Genomic DNA, 23,156 nt, shown 5'->3' on the forward strand with positions numbered 1-23,156 from the left:
GAAAATGAAACAAGCAGAAAAAAACAACACAGAAGACAATAACAATTTGAAAATAGAACACTAATGTACATTAATGGTACTTAAATCTGAAAACCGGCATTACTTACAGAATACTGTAATCCATGTTCCTCTGACCTATCTCCTTTTCATATCTTTTTACATAATACAGTGTAACATCACTATTATATCTGTGTACGTACTATGTGCATAATTGCAAAAAGTCCGGTGTTAAATAGTGAACACCGAGCTGGTGTTAAATTAACACCTCCGGGTGTCATTTCCGAATATAAAACTGTTTTTTGAAGAGTTTCTTAGTAACTGCACTCCTCGTTGATTTTTGATTTAAACAAGACGATCAAGAATTTTACATTAAAATACTAGATTTTTGAAAAAATGTGAAAATAAATTTACACCACAGTAACACCATGGTGTTAAATCTTACACCGATGTTTTTACAGTGATAAGTTAATTATGTGTAAATTTATTTTCTATCTTCCACCAATTTCACACATTACAGGAAATTCATTGCGATATTTTTTCCATATCTAAGTGATGGTGCTTAAAAGAACTGTCGAGAAATAGTACACCGTAAGTAAATAACTGGACATTAAACATTCCAAGTGTTATGTATGTACTGTTGTTTACTGATGATATCAATTCATTTTCTAAACATGAAAATGATGCATGATTGGCTACAATTAAAATATGGAATTGTGTAAAGTTAGTAATTGGATAAGTGCAAATAAGTTACAATTGAATTATGAAAAGACGCATAAGATGGTTTTAACTCTCGTAAGGAAGATATAAGTTCATTAAGGGTAGTTATAGGATGGCCATGTACACTATAGTAACATATGTCTGAAGACAACTAAATTTATAGGTATTACTATTGACTGTGATCTGAAATGGAAGACACATGTGAATGTAATATTGTTAAAGATATCTAAGATCATCGTAATTATCAGTAAATTAAAAACATGTTTGCCAAAATGTATTCTTTTAACTATATAAACAAATCATCAATTCTTCCTCATTTGTCATATAGTATCATTGTTTGGGGTGCTTGTAGTAAGTATTTACTGCATCGTATTTTTCTATTACAGAAAAGAGCGGTACGTATAAGTCTATGATAGCCATACAAAGCCATTGTGTTTTGAATTGAGTACACCGCCAGTATTTTTACTTTATGATTATCAAGAGATATGTTTCACGCATTCATATACTTATAATATTTTACCAGCAGTATTTGATACTTTTTTTGTGTGTGCATGCGAAATAGGTAAATTCACAATTATAATACAGAATGTGCAAATGATTTTCCCAGGTCTTATAACCTCTTCCCATTCGGTTGCTGCGCTTTTATGATTATCACGTTTCTAAATCGTTTGATTATTTTCACTATGAAAATTGTGATACAATCACAGAATAACTCCAATTTCCAAATTAATCTGTTTTCCTCAACTTTAGTTATACATAAATTACATTTATACATTTCAAGCACAAATTTCTTAAACTAAGTAAGAATTTAACCAACATATTGTGTTTTTTCAAAGTATTTCACTATTAAATACCATGTACGTGGTCGTTGACAATATCAGAAACCAAAGGTCCCCTTATCACGTCGCCCGGGAGACACCCCACATTGTAATGTCTGTCTTTATGTTTATCTTCTTAAAGTGGAGTAATTCCGTCACACCATGGAGCAATAAACCCACTTTTTAACAATGATGACCACTACATGATATTATTGCTCAAGCACATGGTTCAGAAACTTTCCCGATGATCAGTCACATGTAAGTGGTGTCAATTTCTTGTCTTATAAATTCTCTCACGAGTGACGGGTGTCTGGTCTCGTAGAAGACGGTCTGTGAGTCCACGTAGCCTTGGTCAGAAAACAAATCCCTCCTACTATCAACTTGCTCCTGGAAAGACATGTAGGGGGAAGTAGCGCGGACATGTGATGACGTCATTGGCATGTATCTATCCCGGTTGGGGTCCATCGTCTGCTCCCTTATTTCAGCGTATACCTCGTCACTGTCCATTGTCTGTAACATGAATGGTTTAGAGATTTGCGCAGGTCAAGTTTGAGTGCTGATATCTCAAGCCTAGCATCCACACGTTCTAATATATATTGTTTAATTTGACACGCGATTAAGCAAACTAGATCCGTGTTTCAAATTTAAGTAAAACTCGGTACGTGTAAAAGGCCTAATTTATACTCACGAGAGTTAACTGTTGTTCCTTCACGATACCGTAATTGTGTTTGAATGTAACACCTGCTTCAATTATTACCCGGGAATCAAGCACTATCATGCATGAAGCAATATAGGACTGACAATTGATTAAGTTACAGTGAATGAAGATGATAAGTAACGTTGCTTATATATCGATGTAGATTTTGATTCATCCAGGTAGTATGCTAAAAGCGTGTAAATTAAATCTGTTCGACTGGACTTACTTGTGAAAATCACGGAGAAAACAGTTTCGTGACTCGTCCGAGTCACTTCTTCAGCTCTGTCTGGCTGGCGAGCATTCACCCGTGGAGGGTGAATGGGCGATGTTACTGCCTTTATTGTCTGTACGTCGAGGAATTTTTCGGATCACCGACTTGTATGTTGGTGAAAGGTTGTGTCGGAGTCCCCCTCCCCTGTTGAGTGAAGGATTTTCCGCATTCACATACACAGCTTCACGGACTCCTCTTTCAAACCATCTGGTTTCCTTGTCAATGATGTCGACCTCTTTGTCCTCAAAATGCTGCCCCGTGTTCTTCAGGTGGGTGAACACGGCCGACTCGTTCCCAGCTGAGCTGGATCTACGATGTTGGTAGAGACGTTTGTGGAGAGGTTGTTTGGTTTCAGCGATGTAGTTTTCTTTGCAGTCTTTTCCCTGACACTTTATCCTGTAAATTACACTGTTCCGTTTGTGTTTTGAGATTTTGTCTTTAGGATGAACTAGTCTCTGTCGAAGAGTGTTGGTCGGCTTGAATTATACAGGAATTCGGTAGAAGCTGAAAATTCGTTGGATTTTCTCTGACAGTCCTTGGCAGTATGGGACTGAAACCCCTCTGCCTCGCTGCTGGGTTGTGCTACTGGAAGCCCTGTCTCTGACGTCACGTTTGCGAGGGTGAAGGGCTTTCTCAATGCTCCAGTGTTTGTAACCGCAGTTTTTCAGGACGGTTCGTAGGTGTTGATGTTCCTTTTCCTTTGTCTCTTCAGAGGAAGAGACAACATACAAGTCGGTGATCCAAAAAATTCCTCGACGTACAGACAATAAAGGCAGTAACATCGCCCATTCACCCTCCACGGGTGAATGCTCGCCAGCCAGACAGAGCTGAAGAAGTGACTCGGAAACTGTTTTCTCCGTGATTTTCACAAGTAAGTCCAGTCGAACAGATTTAATGTACACGCTTTTAACGTTGCTTATGTTATAATTATACATTGTTTTCTTTTGCCATTACTGAAAGCCGACTCTCTTTTCTTTTTCCTGAAAGCCGACTCTCTTTCTTTTTAAAGCATGGATATTGTTATTCATTCTAACTACAGCTCAGGAAACCAAACTGGTCGTCCCAGCTAGCTACCACGTGCCTTAAGAGAGAGAATTGATTACAAGGGTTTTTTTGTTGTTTTTTTTTTTGCTCCTCATTCTTTCACATAGCACTTTCAAAGTCTTAAAGTCTGAGAAATATTAAGTGAAAGGAATATAATTCCTTGACACGAAACGCTTTACCTAAAGATGATGCTAATCAAGGTAGAATACAAAACTGGCTTTTTGAGTGGTCAACATGAAATTAAATGTCAGTATTATTCTATTCAAGAATCTTTATCCTCCTATATGAAAAAAAAAAGAAAAAGGTAAAAATTTTGATAAGGTGAATACCATAATTACAGCTAGCATCCAAGTCAATAAACCGTATAAATGACATGGTTACTGATTTAAGTGATTTCAATACCTATGAATACATAATTATGCATTTTGATTCACGACGTGTTTCCAATGAATTTGACCAATTTGATCATCTCCTTTCTTCTCGAGTTGATCTCTCCTTATTCCGTCATTGGAATATTTGGAACCTGGTTCCATGTTACTCCCCATGATATAAACAATAATACGGTTTATGAAATATTTCATGTTGATAGTAGCAAATTTCAGTTCAATTCAATTCAAATCATTTATTTTCATTCTCTTTTTCCAACAAAACATATTACATAATTAATCTGGAATTACATCATAAACATAAACATTCGACTTTGCAAAAGATGAATGATTCAGAAACACAAAAGGATGCATACTAGCAAAAAAAAGTACAAAGTTATGCTCCAGTTGAGAAAAAAACAAAGAACTGAGAGGTCCACTAAAAAGCAAGGTTGTATGTTGTGAACTACTCAAAGAAAGAACAAACTTACGAATTATTTATTTACAAACACTTTTCACAGATATAATCTACGACAGAACGGAACAAAACAGGAGAAACATAAAAACATGACACGACCTGACAGAATAGATGGAAAGAATGGAAGGACAGAAAGGAAAAAAAAAGAAAATGCCTACACCCTGAACTAGGAAAATGGAACGGGGTGGTGGGATTGAGGATGTGCAGCTGTGGAAAGATTGTGACAGCTACTTCATTACGTAATAATGAATTCAGTGATCGATTGATTGGTGGATGGAGAATGAACACTGAGAATGATGAGATCTAACTAATAAAGAAAACAATCACAAAGGATTTAACAGAAAGACTTTCAACTTGGGCTTAAAAGAATGCAAAGGTGGGAATTTTTTTTATTTCACAGCTTAATGAATTTCAAAATCTAGGTCCGGTGTATATAAATGTATTCTGAGCTAATAAAGTTCTCAGGAGGGGTAAATGAGACTCATAAGATTGCCTAGTGGGATAATTATGGAAAAAAAAATGGTTCCGTGGGAACATTGAATTGAAATACATGTACCAGGAAGTGCATTTGCATTTAACCGGGGGGCCAAAAGCTAAAAACAGAGGTCGAGTTGCACTCTCTCTACAAACTAAGTAGACCATGCTTATTTTCAAGTTTTTATTATACCAAACAACATTCCACTGGTCTACCTCAAAAAATTTGTTGCGAAAGCCTCCAAATCCAAGATGGCGTCCAAGATGGCCGCCATATTTACTGAATTTGTTATTTGAAAGATAGAATTTGATTGAAAGATCAGATTTCAACAAATGTGATGTCATATGAAAGAGAATACAATTTTCTACAAGTTGATACCATTTTTGTGGGTTATTGTGATAAGTGGATTGAGATTTTAAGGAAAAAACACTCATTTTTTGATATTTTTCTGAAAAAAGGAAAATCATGTAAATGCTTGATTCAGCATAAATCCGAGAAAGACTAAAGGATTATCTTGAAACGTTTCAAAAATTTTGTTTGACATATAACTAATATTTGGAGAAAATTAGGGGTCAGTACCGTTTTTGGTTCAGGAGTTATAACGTCTCAAACTTGAAAACTCACTATGTAAAAATGGCCACTTTAGTTGTGACAATACCTTGTTGGTCGTAAAAAGAGCCTGCGCGCGCCAAGACTACTACACGCACCACTGACACTGGCGCTTGTAGCAGTGCCAGTGGTGCGTGTAGTAGTCTTGGCAAACGCAGACATTTTCTTTGACAAACAAGGGTTTGTGCCTGCAAACTAACTTTTCATACCAAGTGGTAGCTCAGGTGACGCTGATTGCTATTATTTCAAAGTAGATTGTTCTGAAGCAGATGAGATGAAGCAAAAATATCTTTCAAATAGAGGTAGAAGCTTGAAACAACCTTGCTATAGAAAGTTTAAAACAAAATCTGGATCAATCACTCAAAAAATTCAAGATTGCAGGCCATCAAAGCTGACATAGTGTATTGAGCCAAAGTAAATGTATCATTTCGATTTTGATACAATTTTGTCTGTTTTGCTGTCTATTTATATGGTTTTTATATATTCTGAACATTTTAATGCTATTTCAAACCATCTTAGGTTTATACGGAGACATTTTTTTTTTAGAATGCACCATGAATATTTCTCTAAAAAGTTAAAAAAGAAATTAAATTAAAAATGTTTATGAAAACCATGCAGAAATTAACATCTTTCCCATATAATCAATATTTGGAGAAAATTAGAGGTCAGTATTGTATTTGGTTCAGGAGTTATAATGTCTCAAACTTGAAATCCCATTTTACATAATATGCATTTACACGCATCTGTTCCCAAAGACGTCACAGAGGGTCAAATCCAAGATCGTGCTTACTTTTCGAGTTCCAATCTCTCTATAAAGAAGACCATACATAATATATATTAAGCATACTAAGCAATGTTCCGTAAGTACACCTCAATAGATTTGTCGCAAAAACCTCCAAAGTACAAATGCGGTCCAATAGGGCCGCCATTTTCATTGAAGTTAACATTTCAAACATAAAATTTGATAGAGACATTGGATTGCAACACATTTGATGTCATATGAAGGAGAGTAAAACTTCCTAAAACTTGATACCACTTTAGCTGTGTATTGTGATAAATTGGGGGGGGGGGGGGGAATCCATATTTTTATGTTATTTTGAAAAAAGGAAGAAATGTGAAAATGCATGATTTAGTATTTATCAAAGAAGAACTGAAGAATTATTTTGAAACCTGCGATTGAGATTGAGATTTACTGAGATTGAGACATAATTCATATTTCTGGAATTACAGGCAATATCATACACTATTGACAAGTTAACGTCTAAAACTTGAAAAAATTACATTTATGCATTATAAATTTTGCATACAATGTGTTTACATGGTCACATGTAATACTGTAACGGTCTAGTGACTTGCAAGTACCTGCAAACTAACTTTTCATGCCAAGTGGTAGGTGACGCTGATCGCTATTACTGTAGCATTTCATCATAGTAGATTGTTCTGAGGCAGATAAAATTGAACAGAAAGTATTTTCCAAAAAGAGATAGGAGCTTGGAATTTGGCACAAATTTTGCCAATGTGTAATATTTAGCGATAAAAATAGTATCCACACAAAATTCAAGATGGCGGTAATTAATCGAGGTTGTCGTTCAAGGCATTATTTACCATTAGTGCACGTAAAACAAAAACCCAGCTTTACTTAATTCCTCAAACTAGTTCTAAACTGTGAGTTAGGGATAGAACAACTAATGTACAAACTGAAATCAGTATAATTAATGCTAAATATTGTTAGATATACTAAATAGATCTGATAAGAATGTTTTTTTATATACTAAATTGTCAACAGTTATGGCTATGGTTTCTTGAAAAGCAATGGTGATATCTCCGTATGTTTTAGGCTTTATTATAATTTTTTTACATGGTAGAATGTTTTGTAATACAACTAACCTGCACATATAAATCGAATGTGATATCTCTCCCAATGGTAGAATACCTTTAGTGTGTTGCGTCAAAGTTAAATCTCAACTTATAACTTATAATTTGATATATTTTTTTAATCTTCTTATATTGCTGTCTATTACATGTTCCTATACATCCGAACGATATTGTGCTGGTGTAAACCATATTGAGGGTCTTTTTTTTTGGGGGGGGGGGGGGTGGAGCTCATTCCAGTGTTAGGGTAAGGCCCAATCTTTGATAAAAAAGAAATGCTTCTGTATCAAAGATATGTTTTTTTACTTGTATGTTACTCTGCTGTTGTAGAAACGCCTGAATGATGATGGTATATGTGTAATAATGTCTGATCCGTAGATGTCCTTGAAAGCCCTTCTGATCCGAAACCCCCCCCCCCCCCCCAAAAAAAAAAAAAAAAATCCGACATGGCGGCAATTTCTCAAATTTGTTGTGCGAAATTACTTTTCAGTATATTGTTCGAATAAAATTGTCCAAATTGATTATTCGTGCTGTATAGTATTCACATTTACAAATAAGCATGCTGAAACTGTATTTTCTGTTACCAGATTTTTCTTACATTGTTTTTAGGCTGATTTCATGTGGGTTATAGTGTCACAATTATTGATCTGAGCTTATGCCATTGGTAGATGCTTTCCCATATTAGATATCAGGATCACTCGAGAGTGAAAAATGTTCATTTTCATTCATTCTAGAGTGACCTCGGGGGTCACTCGAAGAGTGACAAGTGATCCCTAAGGCAGGGCTCGACACTAACGGTGGTCCGGTGGCCCGGGGCCACCAAAAACGCACGTCGGGCCACCAAAATGTCAGAAATTAAGAACATAGGTGGCCTGATCGGGCCACCAAAAAAGATCGGATATTTGCCTTTGGGCCACCAAAAATAAAAGTTAGTGTGGAGCCCTGCCTATTAAGGTCACTCTAAAATGAGTGAAAATGAACATTTTCACTCAAAAGTCACTCCAATTTCACTCTAAATTCACCGTTTTCTTGTTATTCACTCCTCACATCAAAAGCAAAAGCTTCCACTCGATTTGTTTTTTTTTTCTTTTTCGGAGAGTAGAATATCACTGGTTCTAAAAATGTGTCCATAAAAACCTAAGACGGTTTAAGATAGCACAACAGACAAAATTGTATCAAAAACGAAATAATACATTTACTTTGGCTCAATACACTATGTCAGCTTTGATGGCCTGCAATCTTGAATTTTTTGAGTGATTGATCCAGATTTTGTTTTAAACTTTCTATAGCGAGGTTGTTTCAAGCTTCTACCTCTATTTGAAAGATATTTTTGCTTCATCTCATCTGCTTCAGAACAATCTACTTTGAAATAATAGCAATCAGCGTCACCTGAGCTACCACTTGGTATGAAAAGTTAGTTTGCAGGCACAAACCCTTGTTTGTCAAAGAAAATGTCTGCGTTTGCCAAGACTACTACACGCACCACTGGCACTGCTACAAGCGCCAGTGTCAGTGGTGCGTGTAGTAGTCTTGGCGCGCGCAGGCTCTTTTTACGACCAACAAGGTATTGTCACAACTAAAGTGGCCATTTTTACATAGTGAGTTTTCAAGTTTGAGACGTTATAACTCCTGAACCAAAAACGGTACTGACCCCTAATTTTCTCCAAATATTAGTTATATGTCAAACAAAATTCTTGAAACGTTTCAAGATAATCCTTCAGTCTTTCTCTGATTTATGCTGAATCAAGCATTTTCATGATTTTCCTTTTTTCAGAAAAATATCAAAAAATGAGTGTTTTTTCCTTAAAATCTCAATCCACTTATCACAATAACCCACAAAAATGGTATCAACTTGTAGAAAATTTTATTCTCTTTCATATGACATCACATTTGTTGAAATCTGATCTTTCAATCAAATTCTATCTTTCAAATAACAAATTCAGTAAATATGGCGGCCATCTTGGACGCCATCTTGGATTTGGAGGCTTTCGCAACAAATTTTTTGAAGTAGACCAGTGGAATGTTGTTTGTTACAATAAAAACTTGAAAATAAGCATGGTCTACTTAGTTTGTAGAGAGAGTGCAACTCACTCGTTAAGTAAGCGACTTTTTGGGGTTTGGCCCTCCGGTTAATTGTAATTAAACATATTTGTTAAACTGACCATGTTGAAAAAGGTATAAATCTTCAATTTTCACAATCTTTTATTTAGTAATGGCTCTGAATGGGAACGTGGTGGGACGCCACAAATAATACGGAGTGCCTTTTTTGCAGTAACAATAATTCATCTAGTAAAATTTGATGGGCACTACCCCATGCTAAAAGTCCGTAATTAAGATAAGGCAAAATTAGAGAAAAATACAATATCAACAAAGAGGACAATGGAATATGAGATTTGAGTCTGTTTATGATACCAATATTACGTGAAATTATTGTACTAATGTTAATAATATGCGGCCCCCACGAAAGTTATTTTTTTTCGTCCACCGTATTACCAAGAAATTTTATATGAGATACACGTTCTAGCAGATTGTCATCAAAAATGAAATTTGTGTATAAAGCTTCTATGGAATTGCAAAATAGGCACATACTTAGTTTTCTAGAGATAAATAGGAGAATGCGTTGATCTTTATTTAACACAGAGAACACGGAAAATGTATAGATATTTACAACAAGTGAATGAAAAATAAAGAGTTAGTTTGAGCAAATATTATGATTGGAGATACTTTATACCGAAATCCGAGTAATGATTTGGATTTTCTTTGAAAGTTCGAAAATTCTAAGATGAAATGGTCCGAAAATAACCTATTTACATTTGTTTGATTGTTTAAAGTTATGTTAAATGAAATCCGTTGATTTTTCCACAAGCTAGCGTTAACTTGTTTATTCAACAGATTTAAATAAATGTCAAATAACCCAATCATGACTCCCAAATACTTTTCAGCACTAACTGATTGCAAAATTTTCCTAAGATTTTGATTAATATTGATTGAGGTAAGTTTATACATTGCCAATTTTATGATGTATAGTATTCGATCATATTGGCCAGATTTTCCTTTATATTTGCAATCATTTTATCAAAGTACCAAAAATACAAAATTATGTATAGCACAGACAAATCTCGAAAATGTGACACCCGTAAATAATATAAATAGTGTTTGTATGTTAGAATCATATAAACATTTTATATGAAAATTGTATAACTGCATAATAAGAATATTGTAATATGAGCATACCATTGGTGAAAACTAAGCCATGTAAAAAATCGGCGAAAAGTATTTGGACGAGACAAGTTAAATAAATACACTATATGTGTGAACCAAATGTATTGAAATTTTATTGAAAATTGACCAAAGAAAATGGGATTCCATCGGGATTCGAATTTTACAAGTTTGAACATATCGAATGTAGCGTAATAAAGTAATTTGTAAACCTAATGTACGAAACTAAAGTTTATTTTACAAAAACTGCTTAATGTAAAGGGTAATGTAATTAACGATACAAAGTAATGAGTAGATTAATGAATGGCAAAGATAGAATCCATTTATGATACTGAAAAATTCAATAATAGCCCCTCTAATATTCAAACTTATTGTGCGTTTCCTCCTTAAGAATTAATTTTCAATTGCTCCAAGTAATGTAATGATAAGTTACAATATAGATACGTATATAATCTATTTAACACATTAATTAATTGAAACAGTGTTTTATCCTAAAACAAAAAGCAATATCATTGATATTATTGAATCATGTGACATAAAACTTCAACAGGATAATCGGGTTTATCAGAAAGGTTATTCAACTACACCTTCTCTGGAATGTTTTATTCAACATAACTTTACAGTATAGAATAAGCCCGACATTCGCGAAAGATTGCTAAAATAACACTGCCGTCTCATGAAAAAGGAATCAATCTACCTTTTTCCTTCATACGCAGTTTTTCATTTCTTTTCATTTATTTGTTGCCATAGCTAATTTTTTTTTTTGGTATCATTTTTATTTTTAAAATGTCTCTGAAGTTGGTGAAGAAATTGAAGTCACATGAACCCTGATTTCCGGAATATAGACATATCAAAACGAAGCAAATTGACAGATTTCCTTATACACTGTAAAAACATCGGTGTTAGATTGAACACCATGGGTATTAAATCTAACGCCAATCAAGTGTCAGTAGACACCCACACCTACAAATGTAGAAAATGTATTGTGGTGATGTTAAAAAGTGTTCAGCTGGCACTTCGTGGTGTTAAGTTGACACTGTAGGTGATGATATTTTTGACAATATGCTTGTGTTCAATTAGTAATACACCGCATAGTGTTGATTTCATATAGTTGGTGTTAATGTCAATGGTATAACACCGTCCCGCTTCAATAGAAGACCACACCAACTGGTGTTACTGTGGTGTAAATGTGTTTACTCATTTAAAAAAAAAAACAAGTACTTCACAGGAAAATTCTTGATCGTCTTGTTGAAAGTTTAAAATCAACAAGAAGTGGAGTAATTGAGAAACTATTCACAAAAAAAAAAATTATTTTGAAATGACACCGGAGGTGTTTATCTAACACCATAAATGAGCACCGGAAATTTGATACCACCTCTGTGTTCCATATCTAACACCGAATTTTTTGCAGTGTAAATCAATGACAAAAAGTAAGTCTGCCTGTAACTTTCAGCCAATCACCTATCAGCTTTTCAGTGACATACCAGTGGACATTGATCTATTTTGAAATACATTGTAGGAATATCATGACGAATACAACAGAAACGAAACAGTTGTCGTAAAGTTATGTTCCCTTTATGTATAATCATACATTTATTTTTTGTTTGTAAAATCGAACCGGGCCAATCGACGTTCTGCAAGTCTCCTTTCAGGTGTAGCTTCCCTCCCCTTTTATGCGAGCAAATCCTTGGGAATAGTTTTTTGGTTTGTCAAGGAAAAGGGCCTATCACCTCTCAGACATCATCTCGTGAAATTCCCTGCTACATGGAACATGTCATCAAAGAGAAAATATTACACACTCCCGTACTTTGTATCACGACAACGTATGGAATTCTTGTTTGCGTTTGTATTTGCATATTGTATTCAATACAATGATAACAAGAGATGTAGAAAATCAGAATTATAAATGAAGTATTTTCAATAGCACACATAACATCATCGGATCATAACTAGTAAGTACTTGCATCATTGTTAGATGATGATATTTTCTAATTACTCATCATTATCACTTACCTTTCGGCGTTTTGGTGTCACGTTGGTTTCATTCTCTTGACACGCGTAGTCATAGAGTTTTCCCACAGGAGCAGGTCTAGCGGGTAGTTTTCTATTTGGCTTTTTTGAGGCTGCATTTCGTTTTTTCGCTGTTAACGTGACAGGAATGTTTATGACATTACGAAATATTCTGTGCCACATTCCGACGATAATATACAAATGTTTTAAAAACTGGCTGTTGTGTCTGTTGCCTCTTAATATAGGTATTTTAGCTTCCCTTTGACATAGTAGTGAAAACGTCTTGCCAAGATAAATTGACATGTACTCTTTATACAGGTCTTGTACGGAAAAAAAGTCTTATCAATTGAAAATTCATTATCATTTGCCTTTATAATTATTTCTATTACGCTTTTGTTATTGTTTCAACCTAAGACATTCTCTTTACGATGGGAAAAGGAGGAGGTGCTGCACTATTCATTCTAACTCTACTTAGTATGTTGCTAACTATTTTAATACAGTGCACTCCCGTTATAACGAACACAGTTATAAAGAAATTCTGGTTACAACGAAGTAAAAATACGGGCCGCAACGTTGTCCACTCTTTGTATATTTATTGTTCATTAATTTTGTTAGGTTATAACAAAGTTTTGATATAACGAAAGAAAACTGCCGGTCCCGAGGACTTCCTTGTAACAGGATGAGAATACAAAAACAAATGATAAAACAAGAGATGTTTGTCAATATGAATTACGTTTACCCTTTGTCCGTCTGATGAGCATCACACAGATGATGACGATGAGAATGATGATTACTAACCCTGCTCCTGACGTGACCGAAGCGAACAGTGGAAGGTTTTTGGGTGCTAGGAGGCCTGTGTCGTCTTCCTCTGCTCCTACCATGGCTGTATACCAAACATGAAAAAAAGAGAATCATTCATTTACAAAATCTACATTCCGAATTAGCATTTTTCTGAAGAGAAATGAATAAACAAAGACTGCTTGTAACATGAACTGAGAGAAAAACATATCTGAATAGAATGAATATTTGTATGTATATGTAAATGTATGTGTATTATATGTGACCGTGCGCCTCAAAACGAACATAAAGTCGCACACACTGATTTTGCGTGAGGACTGAAAATAGGTGAAATGGGTCAACCTAGCCAAACTTGACTTTTTCATATTTTCTGAAAGAGCGGGTCTTCTTTTACATTAGGCCTATGCTAAAATTTGGTATCATAAAACGGGCAGGAAAGTGTGTTTTTTTTCTAGCAGTTTATCTCGAACATTTTTGGTAGAATAGTGTGATTAGGTGTGTCTTTAGAATCCCTTTTTCATTTCTGAAAAACCTTGTCCACACTCTTCAATTTCAACTCTAATAACTTTTGAAAGGATAGTGCTACTGCTTTTAAAGTTGGCATTCATTATGGACAGAATGTGTTTATGAGGCATGCTTAATTTCAGTTTAATTTGATAATCCCTTCATTGTTGTTACTCTGGTGGTTTACTTCCTGTTTTTTGTCCCATTCATCGCACAGCCAGCACGGTTTGGTAAAGATTAAGCGCTTGAATAGACACTGTACTTCAGAGCCTCTTTTCTCGGTTCACACTTTTCCTGAGTTTGTGCTTTCTTTCCAATATTTAGATAGGTTAAGAGAGTCCATTTGATTTGAGTTATACATCATTTTAAAGCTTAAAGTCTGCTTTTTCAGAATATGGTCTTAACTAAAAATTCATGTTTGGCGACTTTTTGTTTGTTTTGATGTGCAGGGCCACTATTATACATATATAATTATATATATATATATATATATATATATATGCAGTTACTGCATAAGTTTCAGCGGAACACATCACTTAAGTTTTTTGTTTATTTTTTCTTAAATCGGACACTCATTTCAAGGTATAAAACTAAGTTATGGTTGAACCCATGCAACATCAGTGCGATAAGACAGCGATATACCAAACATGTATATTCGATATAACGAATTTCTTTTCCGCGTGACCTTCAAGGCTATGCTGATATGCTATCATTTATGTTACCATTTTCTTCAAATCCAACATGAGGTATGTTTAAGAGAATAATTTGAAAGTCATTACCAGTGGCGGATCCAGAGGGGGGCGCAACCGGCGCACGTCCCCCCTTTAATTTTCGTAAAAAACAAAAGAAATGAAAAGAAAAAACAATGAAATAAAACCCGGAAGTGGCACTAGAAATATTAGTCACGCCCCCCTTTACAGAATTCCTGGATCCGCCCCTGATTACGATCATCACTATCAAAATAACGTGCCAGTTTTCATCAATTCTTCCGTGGTGATGATACTGATTTAATATTTAAAATGACATATAATTATGTAGTGCAATGGCTTTTTCGTCCGAGGCTTCCACTGAATTTTATGAGCTGCATTAAACTGAATTGAATTGACCTGCACTGAATTAAAATGAGTTTAGCAAGTAGGATGAAACTATAGGTTCAAAATTGGAATAGTGGGCCTTTCCAAGAGTGGTGCAGCAACAAATGTATGTTGGGGTAGGCATTGTAATTTTGTTGGGGGCGGGGGGGGGGGGATGATTTTTTTTAATATCCATCTAAAATTATTCCGGATACTATCAAGGGATTCTAAAGCTCGACATGAATCTTCTCTGGAAGTTCATTTATTATGTAAATGTATTCATCCTCACCTGATCCAAACACGTTAAAGGAGCGTTCGTCAATCCCTTCACTGTTCCGAGCGACACATGTGAACGTTCCATAATCCCTCTCCGGGATGACGTAGCCAATGAATAGAGAGTGGATAATTGATTCTCTTTGAGACTCAACGTGACGCACGGACGAACGTTGCCATGCAGCATTGCTGGCCACAGCTCCCGCATGATACCAGATGACGTCTGCTTCCGGGTTAGAGTTCACTTGACACCGTAGGGTTAATTCGGTGCCTTCGTCGGCCTTAACGCTGTCATTGTAAGCTAAGATCTCGGGCGGATCTGACATGACGAGTAGAATAATCACAAACCCGAAAGAAAGTCGTGTAATAGTTCAAAAATGACGCAATGAATTATAACTGGAGATTTGAAATAATAGAAAAATTAAACGGTTTAAAGAGAGGATTTATTTGTTTATTGAATTATTCATTTATTCATTTATTTGTTCATTTATTTATTCATTTATTTATTTATTTATTTATTTGACATGACGAATAAAATAATCACAAACCCGAAAGAAAGTCGTGTTAGTACACAAATGACGCAATGAATAATAACTGGAGATTTGAAATTATAGAAAAAGTAAACAGTTTAAAGAGAGGATTTATTTATTCATTAAATTATTCATTTATTTATTCATACATTCATTTATTTATTTATTTATTTATTTATTTATTTATTTATTTATACATTCATTCATTCAATCATTCATTCATTCAATCTTTCATCTATTTATTCGCTTTTTGCCATATTGAGTATATTTAGGTCAAGGTTTGCCCGTTGACATTTACATTTACCCATAACTGTTAGTGGTAGGATATTCCGCTATTGCTTGTGTAACACCAAACTCAGGGTAGTGAATCATGTTTATATGAAATCATTGATGACGAATACCAACTTACAGACAATGTTCAGTGTACATGGGTCGGAACATGACGAAGCACAGGAGGAGATTTTCTTTGCGCAGCAGATCATCTCCGACTCATGGTCATTTCTTCCAAAGGTCAGATTTACAGCAGCACCACCGGAAGTGAGTGCCGGGGAAAGATCGGATGACCTCTGAGATATCTCCGCTATTGTGGCGCCTTGGTGCAGAAATTCGGTGACGCTGAAGGGTCGAGTCCAGTTCGTGGCGCATTTCAATTCCGTTGGATCACCCGCAAGAATCGCCCTACAAGGTGACAAGCTAACGGATGCTGCGCAAACTGTGATGGAACCATCAGGACATCATGACAATATAGGGTTGGAATTGGCGAACATCACATTCAAAGGATAAGTTCACCTTGATATAAATGTGGATTGAATGACTGCAGCAACATATCGAATACATGATTTCAGTGCAATTTGAGGAAAATCTGACAATCTGTTCAAAGTATGAGTGTACTATAAAGTTTCTGTTCAGGTACTAGTGGATGAGAAGTCTGCGACATCTTATGATGTCATAATTATTTGTAGAATAATAAGAATAAATAGACAGAATTCAACAATTCTGTTTCTTTCATTTTTTTTGAAAAATTGCACATTCCCCTGACTTGTTACTGACCTTATATTTAAGGGTAATATTATTCCCCTTGCCTTCGGCAAGAGGCAATAACTCAGGAAAGTCAATTGCTCTTTTGATATTCAAGAATTTTTCCTAAACATTTTCTTTATATTGTTGAAAGCAATTGAAAGCAGAAGGTGTAGTAGTGTGCTATCTACTGATGGGAGCACTGAAACCTGCAAAAATTCACAATTTTTTGATCGGATTATCAGATTATCTTCAAATTGCCTCTTATATCATGTTCTTCTAGTTTAGGTGCATTTTCTCAATCCTCATGTACATTGAGATGAATTTCTTTTTAAACATCTGTGGAAAAAATCAAAATCAATTCAATACTGAGTTATGGTACTGTACTTATATTTATTTGCATTTAGAAAAAAAAAATGATGCAAAATGGTACATGAGTCCATTCGACTTTCATCCAATTGCGAAGGACAGATCATTGAACACAATATAAAATAGTCAACATGCATGAATGGTATTGTAGCGGAAAAAACATCAATACGCACTTTGCAACTGCGTTATATGATTAAAAAGAAGTAAGAAGTAATCATAACGATGAAAGAGAGTGTTCCATTAAAAGCTAAGCATGTAGGACTTGGAACACTGAAAAGAAAACAAATGGCAACACCAATATACCAATAAAATGCGTTTATGTTGAACTTTAAAACAAATTTTAGCACTCATTGGGCTACATTATGATGCTTATAATACAAGAATACTACCAACAGTACTTTTTGTTTTTATTAGAATCAAAGCAAATTATATATCGTGGCATAGCAATGCTGTGGCACAGACACTATTTATTTGGCCGAATCAATGTATACCAAGAAAATGTGACTAATGGAGAAGACATATGCGGACACGCAAAACAACAACAACAACACAAACAACACGCAGAAATAACAAAAATGAAGAAAATACGCATACGCAGTTACTGGACAACGAAGAAAGGGAAAAGAGGAGCAAGGAAATATGGAGCAAATAGGACAAAATAGCGTACAAACCAGTGGACAAAGGCCTACTTGAATGGAAGAGAGAAAGGAAGAAAATACATGGTTTTAAGGGAGAGAAGAAGTCAAATTGAAATCAACCAGTTTCAATGATAGGTAAGGTAAGATTAGTGATTGAAAATCACACAGAAGACAGAAAATAAAGGATGTAGAGAGGCAGTAAATAAATTCGATATTCAACAAAGTCATATTAAAAGTAACTTTGGAAATAGTATTGCTGGTAAAATAATTTGCAGCTGAGAGAAAACACTATTGAAAAATAAAACAGTAAGCACATAAGTAAGTAAGTCTTCAATAAAACTATTCAACCAATGAATGACAAATTACGGAATGATATTTTTTTACATATAGATATTTTGAATCTTCACTTATGTTCTTTAACAGCTGTCTTTAACACAATAACACACACATAGACGGATACCATTAAACATTTACATAGATACAGTGGTATATCCAGAAGTTATCATAAGGGATAAATTGGAAAGTTCTGTGATTGCGCAGTGCCACATGCATTCAGAAAGCTTTACAAGACCGAAATGCCTTGTTTCATGTAAAATTTTGATGACACTGCTACCAGGTTGTTTGAGGTTATTTTTTCTTTATTTGACTTATTCCAAATTGTATTACAATACAAATTAAGTCCAAACAAGACGACCACTAAGATAAGGGAGGTTAAAAGGGGAGAATCCAACTAAAATGGTTGGCTCACCTTCTACATTTAGTTGAACTGAGCCCGTAAATATCCCGCCTGTCGTCGTAACCGTGCAGGTATATGTCCCAGTATCAGCCAAAGTCAGCGATGCTATGGTCAGGTTGCTGTGCAGTATTGCGTCATGGGTAATTGAGAGTGTGTACCTTGGGGTGGCGTTGTGCTCGTTACAAGAACTTTCCTTGCAATTGTACATAGCCAAAGACAAAGTCGTGTCGGCGCGGCCCCACCGCAGTTGATATAAACTCTCGCCAAAAAACGGGTCGAAATGGTAGGTGCAAGTGATTACAACAGTGCCCGTCTCGACAGCTACATTGCTGATGCTCGTCATAGATGTTTGGTCCGACGCTCGGAAGAGTATTACTGCGTTGGACGAAAGGTATTTTGAATGAGCACCAAAGGTTTTCCTTCCTTCCTAGTAGCTTTGGCTTGTTAAGTGAAAACATGTGATTGTGAAACTCCAAAGTATTATCTCATTTTCATATTCCAGGCCTGATTTCTGATTGTCCTGTATAAGGTATAGCAGACTTGTTAAGTGGATAAACGCTGCATTTTTAGTACTATGAATGTCCTACTTGGCACAGATGTTCCCTAGGGCAACTGAAACATTTGTATCTAAAGAGACACTCTGTATCTATCCAAATAACTCTGCATTTTTGAAAGAATTTTTAATCTATTAGGCGCTGGATCTTGAACCTGAGATGATGTTCTCTGGGTCAAAAGCAAATGATTTGTGAAAAGAGATAAACTGGCTGTATGCAAACAACCTGTTACTTGCATAATATGCATATCAATACCTACACTTAATCAGAACAAAAAAAAAAACAATGTCTTAAATCCCTTTGAACTTAGTATTCAAAAAGCTAATAAAATAAGAAAATTTCTCGTAACAAAACTGGGTTAGTTGCTCAAAATGTTCCATATTATCTAATTAACTTAGACAATTTTATGCATATGTAAATAAGTATACAAGACGTGAAATTTCGAAACATATTGATCTTTAAAATAACATTTTTTATCAATTTTATTTCATTGCATAAATACTTTGCATTGCGGGAGAATAGCAATCGATGACACTCTTTAAATATGATTATGCAAATATAACAGTAGGGCCTACATTAGAACAGCACTGCTATATGGAAATCGAAGCAATATAATTGCTTACAGAAGGAAGTTTTATTCCTTGCAAGCAGTATACAACTGAGGTCATGGTTAGAAAAAAAAATACAAAAAATCACTACCGTAGGGAAAGTGTGAATTCTGATTTTCATTGTATTTTGTAGGCAACCAAGCGAATAAGAGGCTTTTTACATCGAAGTGATTATAAACTTGTGCACACTATGTGAATGCAAGGGTATCTGCACACATTAAGAACTTACAAGCTTGAGTTAGAAACAAAGTGTGTTTCTGAATAAGAAAAATAAGTCCTCTCAGTACACTGCGAGCTGCTATGGTATGAAAAACTGTGCTAGTAAATCTATAAACAATAACATTGTGATAAGGAAATAATTTATGCAAAAAATGTCATGTGAACAATTTAGGAGATGATGTACTTTAAGTCAAATAAACTTGGTCTTTGATTTATAATTGGTCAATTTTTAACAATAAATCAAAGTAGAAATCATATGTTCGTAGTCATAAAGGAGTACATTAGATGGCCTTTACCATTACTAGGGTGTGATTTGTCGACAGATCGTCACTGCACATGCTATTCTCACTTGTGATTATTTTCCCTTGGGATAATGTAACTCGCTGCGATGGCGGTCTAAAGAATGTTGACCACATACCACCTAATATCTGTATAGATGATCATGATCTACATGCTCTTGAAGCTTTTTTCAAAACAATTATTGTGTTAACTGATTTTGTGTAAAGATGTCAGAGGTCAAAAAATGCACAGGTAAAAATGTAAAAGGTAAGGATGTCAGAGGTTATAGTTTACATGTGTGCATCAAAATTAACTTTCATGCGACCCATATATTAAATGCAATGACGGTGATGACTACTGGTAAACCATGTCACTGAATTTTAGGTCCTTTCCAACTTACCAAGAGGATACAAAAACACTTGAGAGGGGGACGGCTAAACTTTTTTTTTTTACCGATAATCATCAAGAGAATCACTGTCAGGTAGAACATGCACAAATATATGCTAAATTTCACGATAACTTGATTCACATTCAAGAAATGGAGGAAAAAGTAAAATATAGCACTTTCATTCGAGCTTTGACCTTTTTGTAAGAAATTTTCCAGAGAATCTCCATAAGGTGACACAAGTATTATTAAGTTAAAAATAATCCTATGAGCATTGCATAAATATGAGGGAAATAGAGAAATTTTGAGGGCCTAATTGACCTTGATCTTTGACAACTGACCTTTGACAAAATGACACCTATAAATGCCCTAGAAAATCCCTGCCAGTGCCAAGTTTCATGACGTTACCTTGAAAAAGTGAAATTTCAGCATTTTCACCTAAACTTTCACCTCTTGACCAAAAACTTTAGAGAATCTTTTTGGTAGTTCATGATGCGGTCACTAAGTTTCAAGAAAATACCTTCAGGCATTGCATAGATATGGGGGAATTAATATCATTTCTAGCATTGACCTTGATCTTTTTGACCTTTGATCTTTTGCCGATTTTACTTTAAAATTCCTTAATTAATTGACCCATCACACGTCATCATTGGACCAAGTTTGGTGAAATTTGCTTAATCCGGTCTTGAGTTACCACTTAAACTGATAAAATTTCATTAGTCGACCTTGACCATTGACTTCTGGTATATATTCGGGTACTAATATGCAAATAAATTAGGTGCTATTTGCAAAGAGAAATAGTGTTTTTTATATCACAAACCATTTCCTTATGATTAAAGATATGCATACTACTTTTGTAGTTTTTAACATTAAATGCATTTCTTAGAACGTAAGAAAAACTTTTAATATAATGTTCTTACTTTACTTTCTCTAGTTATTATGTAAATTGGGTGCAACTGATGGTTCAATTTTTCAAATTCTTTTCTCATTTTGTTTTATGGGGTGTTTCTTACGGGTTGCATATCTATCTAGGATGAGATTTAAGGGGTTTTCATTGTTTAAAAATGAATTTGCATAGATTATGAAAAATAAGGGATATTTGCCTATAGATACAGATTGTCTCTTAGATGAAAAACGTCCAATTGTACCGAGGAACATGACATGTGTGCCAAATGGGACATTTGTACAAAGAAATGCAGCGATTGCCCCTTTTTTCGCCCTTAGCAAGCCTACAAGTATATATGGAATAATTCGGCTTTAACATGGAGTGGCACGATTTTATCACTTTGCAAACCAAAATTAGCTCTGGACATTATTTAGAAGGTCACTTTGGAAGTCTTCCCATCCCTCTCTGTATGACCAGTCAAATATTATTTCAATCTTTCAGCAATGGGAGTTGGCATGATCATCAATCTGCACATGGAACAATCTGTTGAAACCGTCAGGACCATACACTGATATAAAACAGCCATTGATATCTGCCATTACAATAACGTTACAAGCTCTCGAAAATAATGTCAAATGAAATCAATCGGCAAAGGAATCGATAGCTACTTTAAAATTTCCCATGATTTCCACCGACGTGCATCGATTGAGATTTACGAGAAAACTAATAGTGATGCATTATTTATTCGTTCTGAATGATAAACAATAGTTATATAAAACCTTGAACAAAATCTCCCCACGCGACAATTAAAAAAAAAAATGAATATTAAAAGACAAGGAATTCCTCATGTCGCAATACACTGCATTAGATAAATCACCAACAAATACATGGAATAGATGCACTGTTCTTATTCATTTTCATCTCTTTCTCGTAATACCACACTTGTAATCTTTTTATCTGTATAGCTGTTATCTTTCTTTGTTGGGTCGCGGTGCTGAGAAAAGTTAATCCAGGAAGTGCAAATTAGCGTCAAATTATTAAGTTTGACATTACCAGTGCTTTGCCCCGTCAAAACGTTCCTTCTAGATCACTTACCTTGCAAGTACAAGAAATACTGAAACTGTACGGAGGACCAGCTACACGTAGCCATATTCCTTCTTGCAAAGGAGATAATGTGTCCATTCTATCAGAGGCAGGAGGCAGACACAAAATCACATGACTGAGGCGAAAATGAATTCTGAGCCAAACTGAATTAGCTCTTAAGCTTGCATTCTTCTCTCAATAGCTTTTTCAGTCACTGTTTAGGTCTCCGGCCGTCCAATGTCAGTAACATAATATCTTTTATGAGGATTTCTTTGTCTCAATAGGAAGTAAGAACACCAACAATGAAAGTTAGTCGAAGTGCATGTTTTGGTTTTGCTACGCGATTGTGCGATAGTCAATAAATCATGAAAGGCCATAAGCCGTCAAACACGACTAGTCTCTGGTACTGGACTATATCTGCAACAGTATGATCCTAACCAGAGAATGTGAAGACAACAAACAGTAGAAAAGCACCCATCGAGAGCATACCTATGTCTAGTAGATCGTTCCCACCTATATTGTGATAAACAACAACTACAACAAATATACCATGTATAGACAGTAGAAGGTGATCGGTACCAACATCAAGATTTAATCATCTGCTCCTTGTGTCATTATCAACTTTTCCT

At 35.1% G+C, this 23,156-nt stretch overlaps 1 protein-coding gene across 1 annotated transcript; it reads right to left on the bottom strand.

The window, feature by feature from the left end:
* Positions 1–405: 405 nt before the first annotated feature.
* On the bottom strand, positions 406–22,661 carry LOC139744737 (opioid-binding protein/cell adhesion molecule homolog). The gene is made up of 7 exons (XM_071655159.1): positions 22,540–22,661; positions 18,526–18,888; positions 16,163–16,465; positions 15,240–15,542; positions 13,315–13,458; positions 12,579–12,706; positions 406–2,045 (listed from the first exon to the last, which is right to left on the bottom strand). Exons 1-7 carry the CDS (start codon positions 22,592–22,594, stop codon positions 1,788–1,790), a joined length of 1,554 nt encoding a protein of 517 aa, XP_071511260.1. The 5' UTR covers positions 22,595–22,661; the 3' UTR covers positions 406–1,787.
* Between the last annotated feature and the right edge of the window lie 495 nt (positions 22,662–23,156).

The sequence above is a fragment of the Diadema antillarum genome, unplaced genomic scaffold (genome assembly GCF_040938485.1).
Source record: "Diadema antillarum isolate AM-2024a unplaced genomic scaffold, OU_Dant_1.0 seq00001207_RagTag, whole genome shotgun sequence".
Taxonomy (NCBI): Eukaryota; Metazoa; Echinodermata; class Echinoidea; order Diadematoida; family Diadematidae; genus Diadema; species Diadema antillarum.

Coding starts and splice junctions, on each gene's coding strand:
- LOC139744737 (XM_071655159.1), bottom strand. CDS start 22,594: ATGGCTACGTGTAGCTGGTCCTCCGTACAGTTTCAGTATTTCTTGTAC. Junction 12,707..13,314: donor GCTCATCAGACGGACAAAGG/GTAAACGTAATT, acceptor TCACGTTAACAG/CGAAAAAACGAAATGCAGCC. Junction 2,046..12,578: donor TGACACCAAAACGCCGAAAG/GTAAGTGATAAT, acceptor TTCATGTTACAG/ACAATGGACAGTGACGAGGT.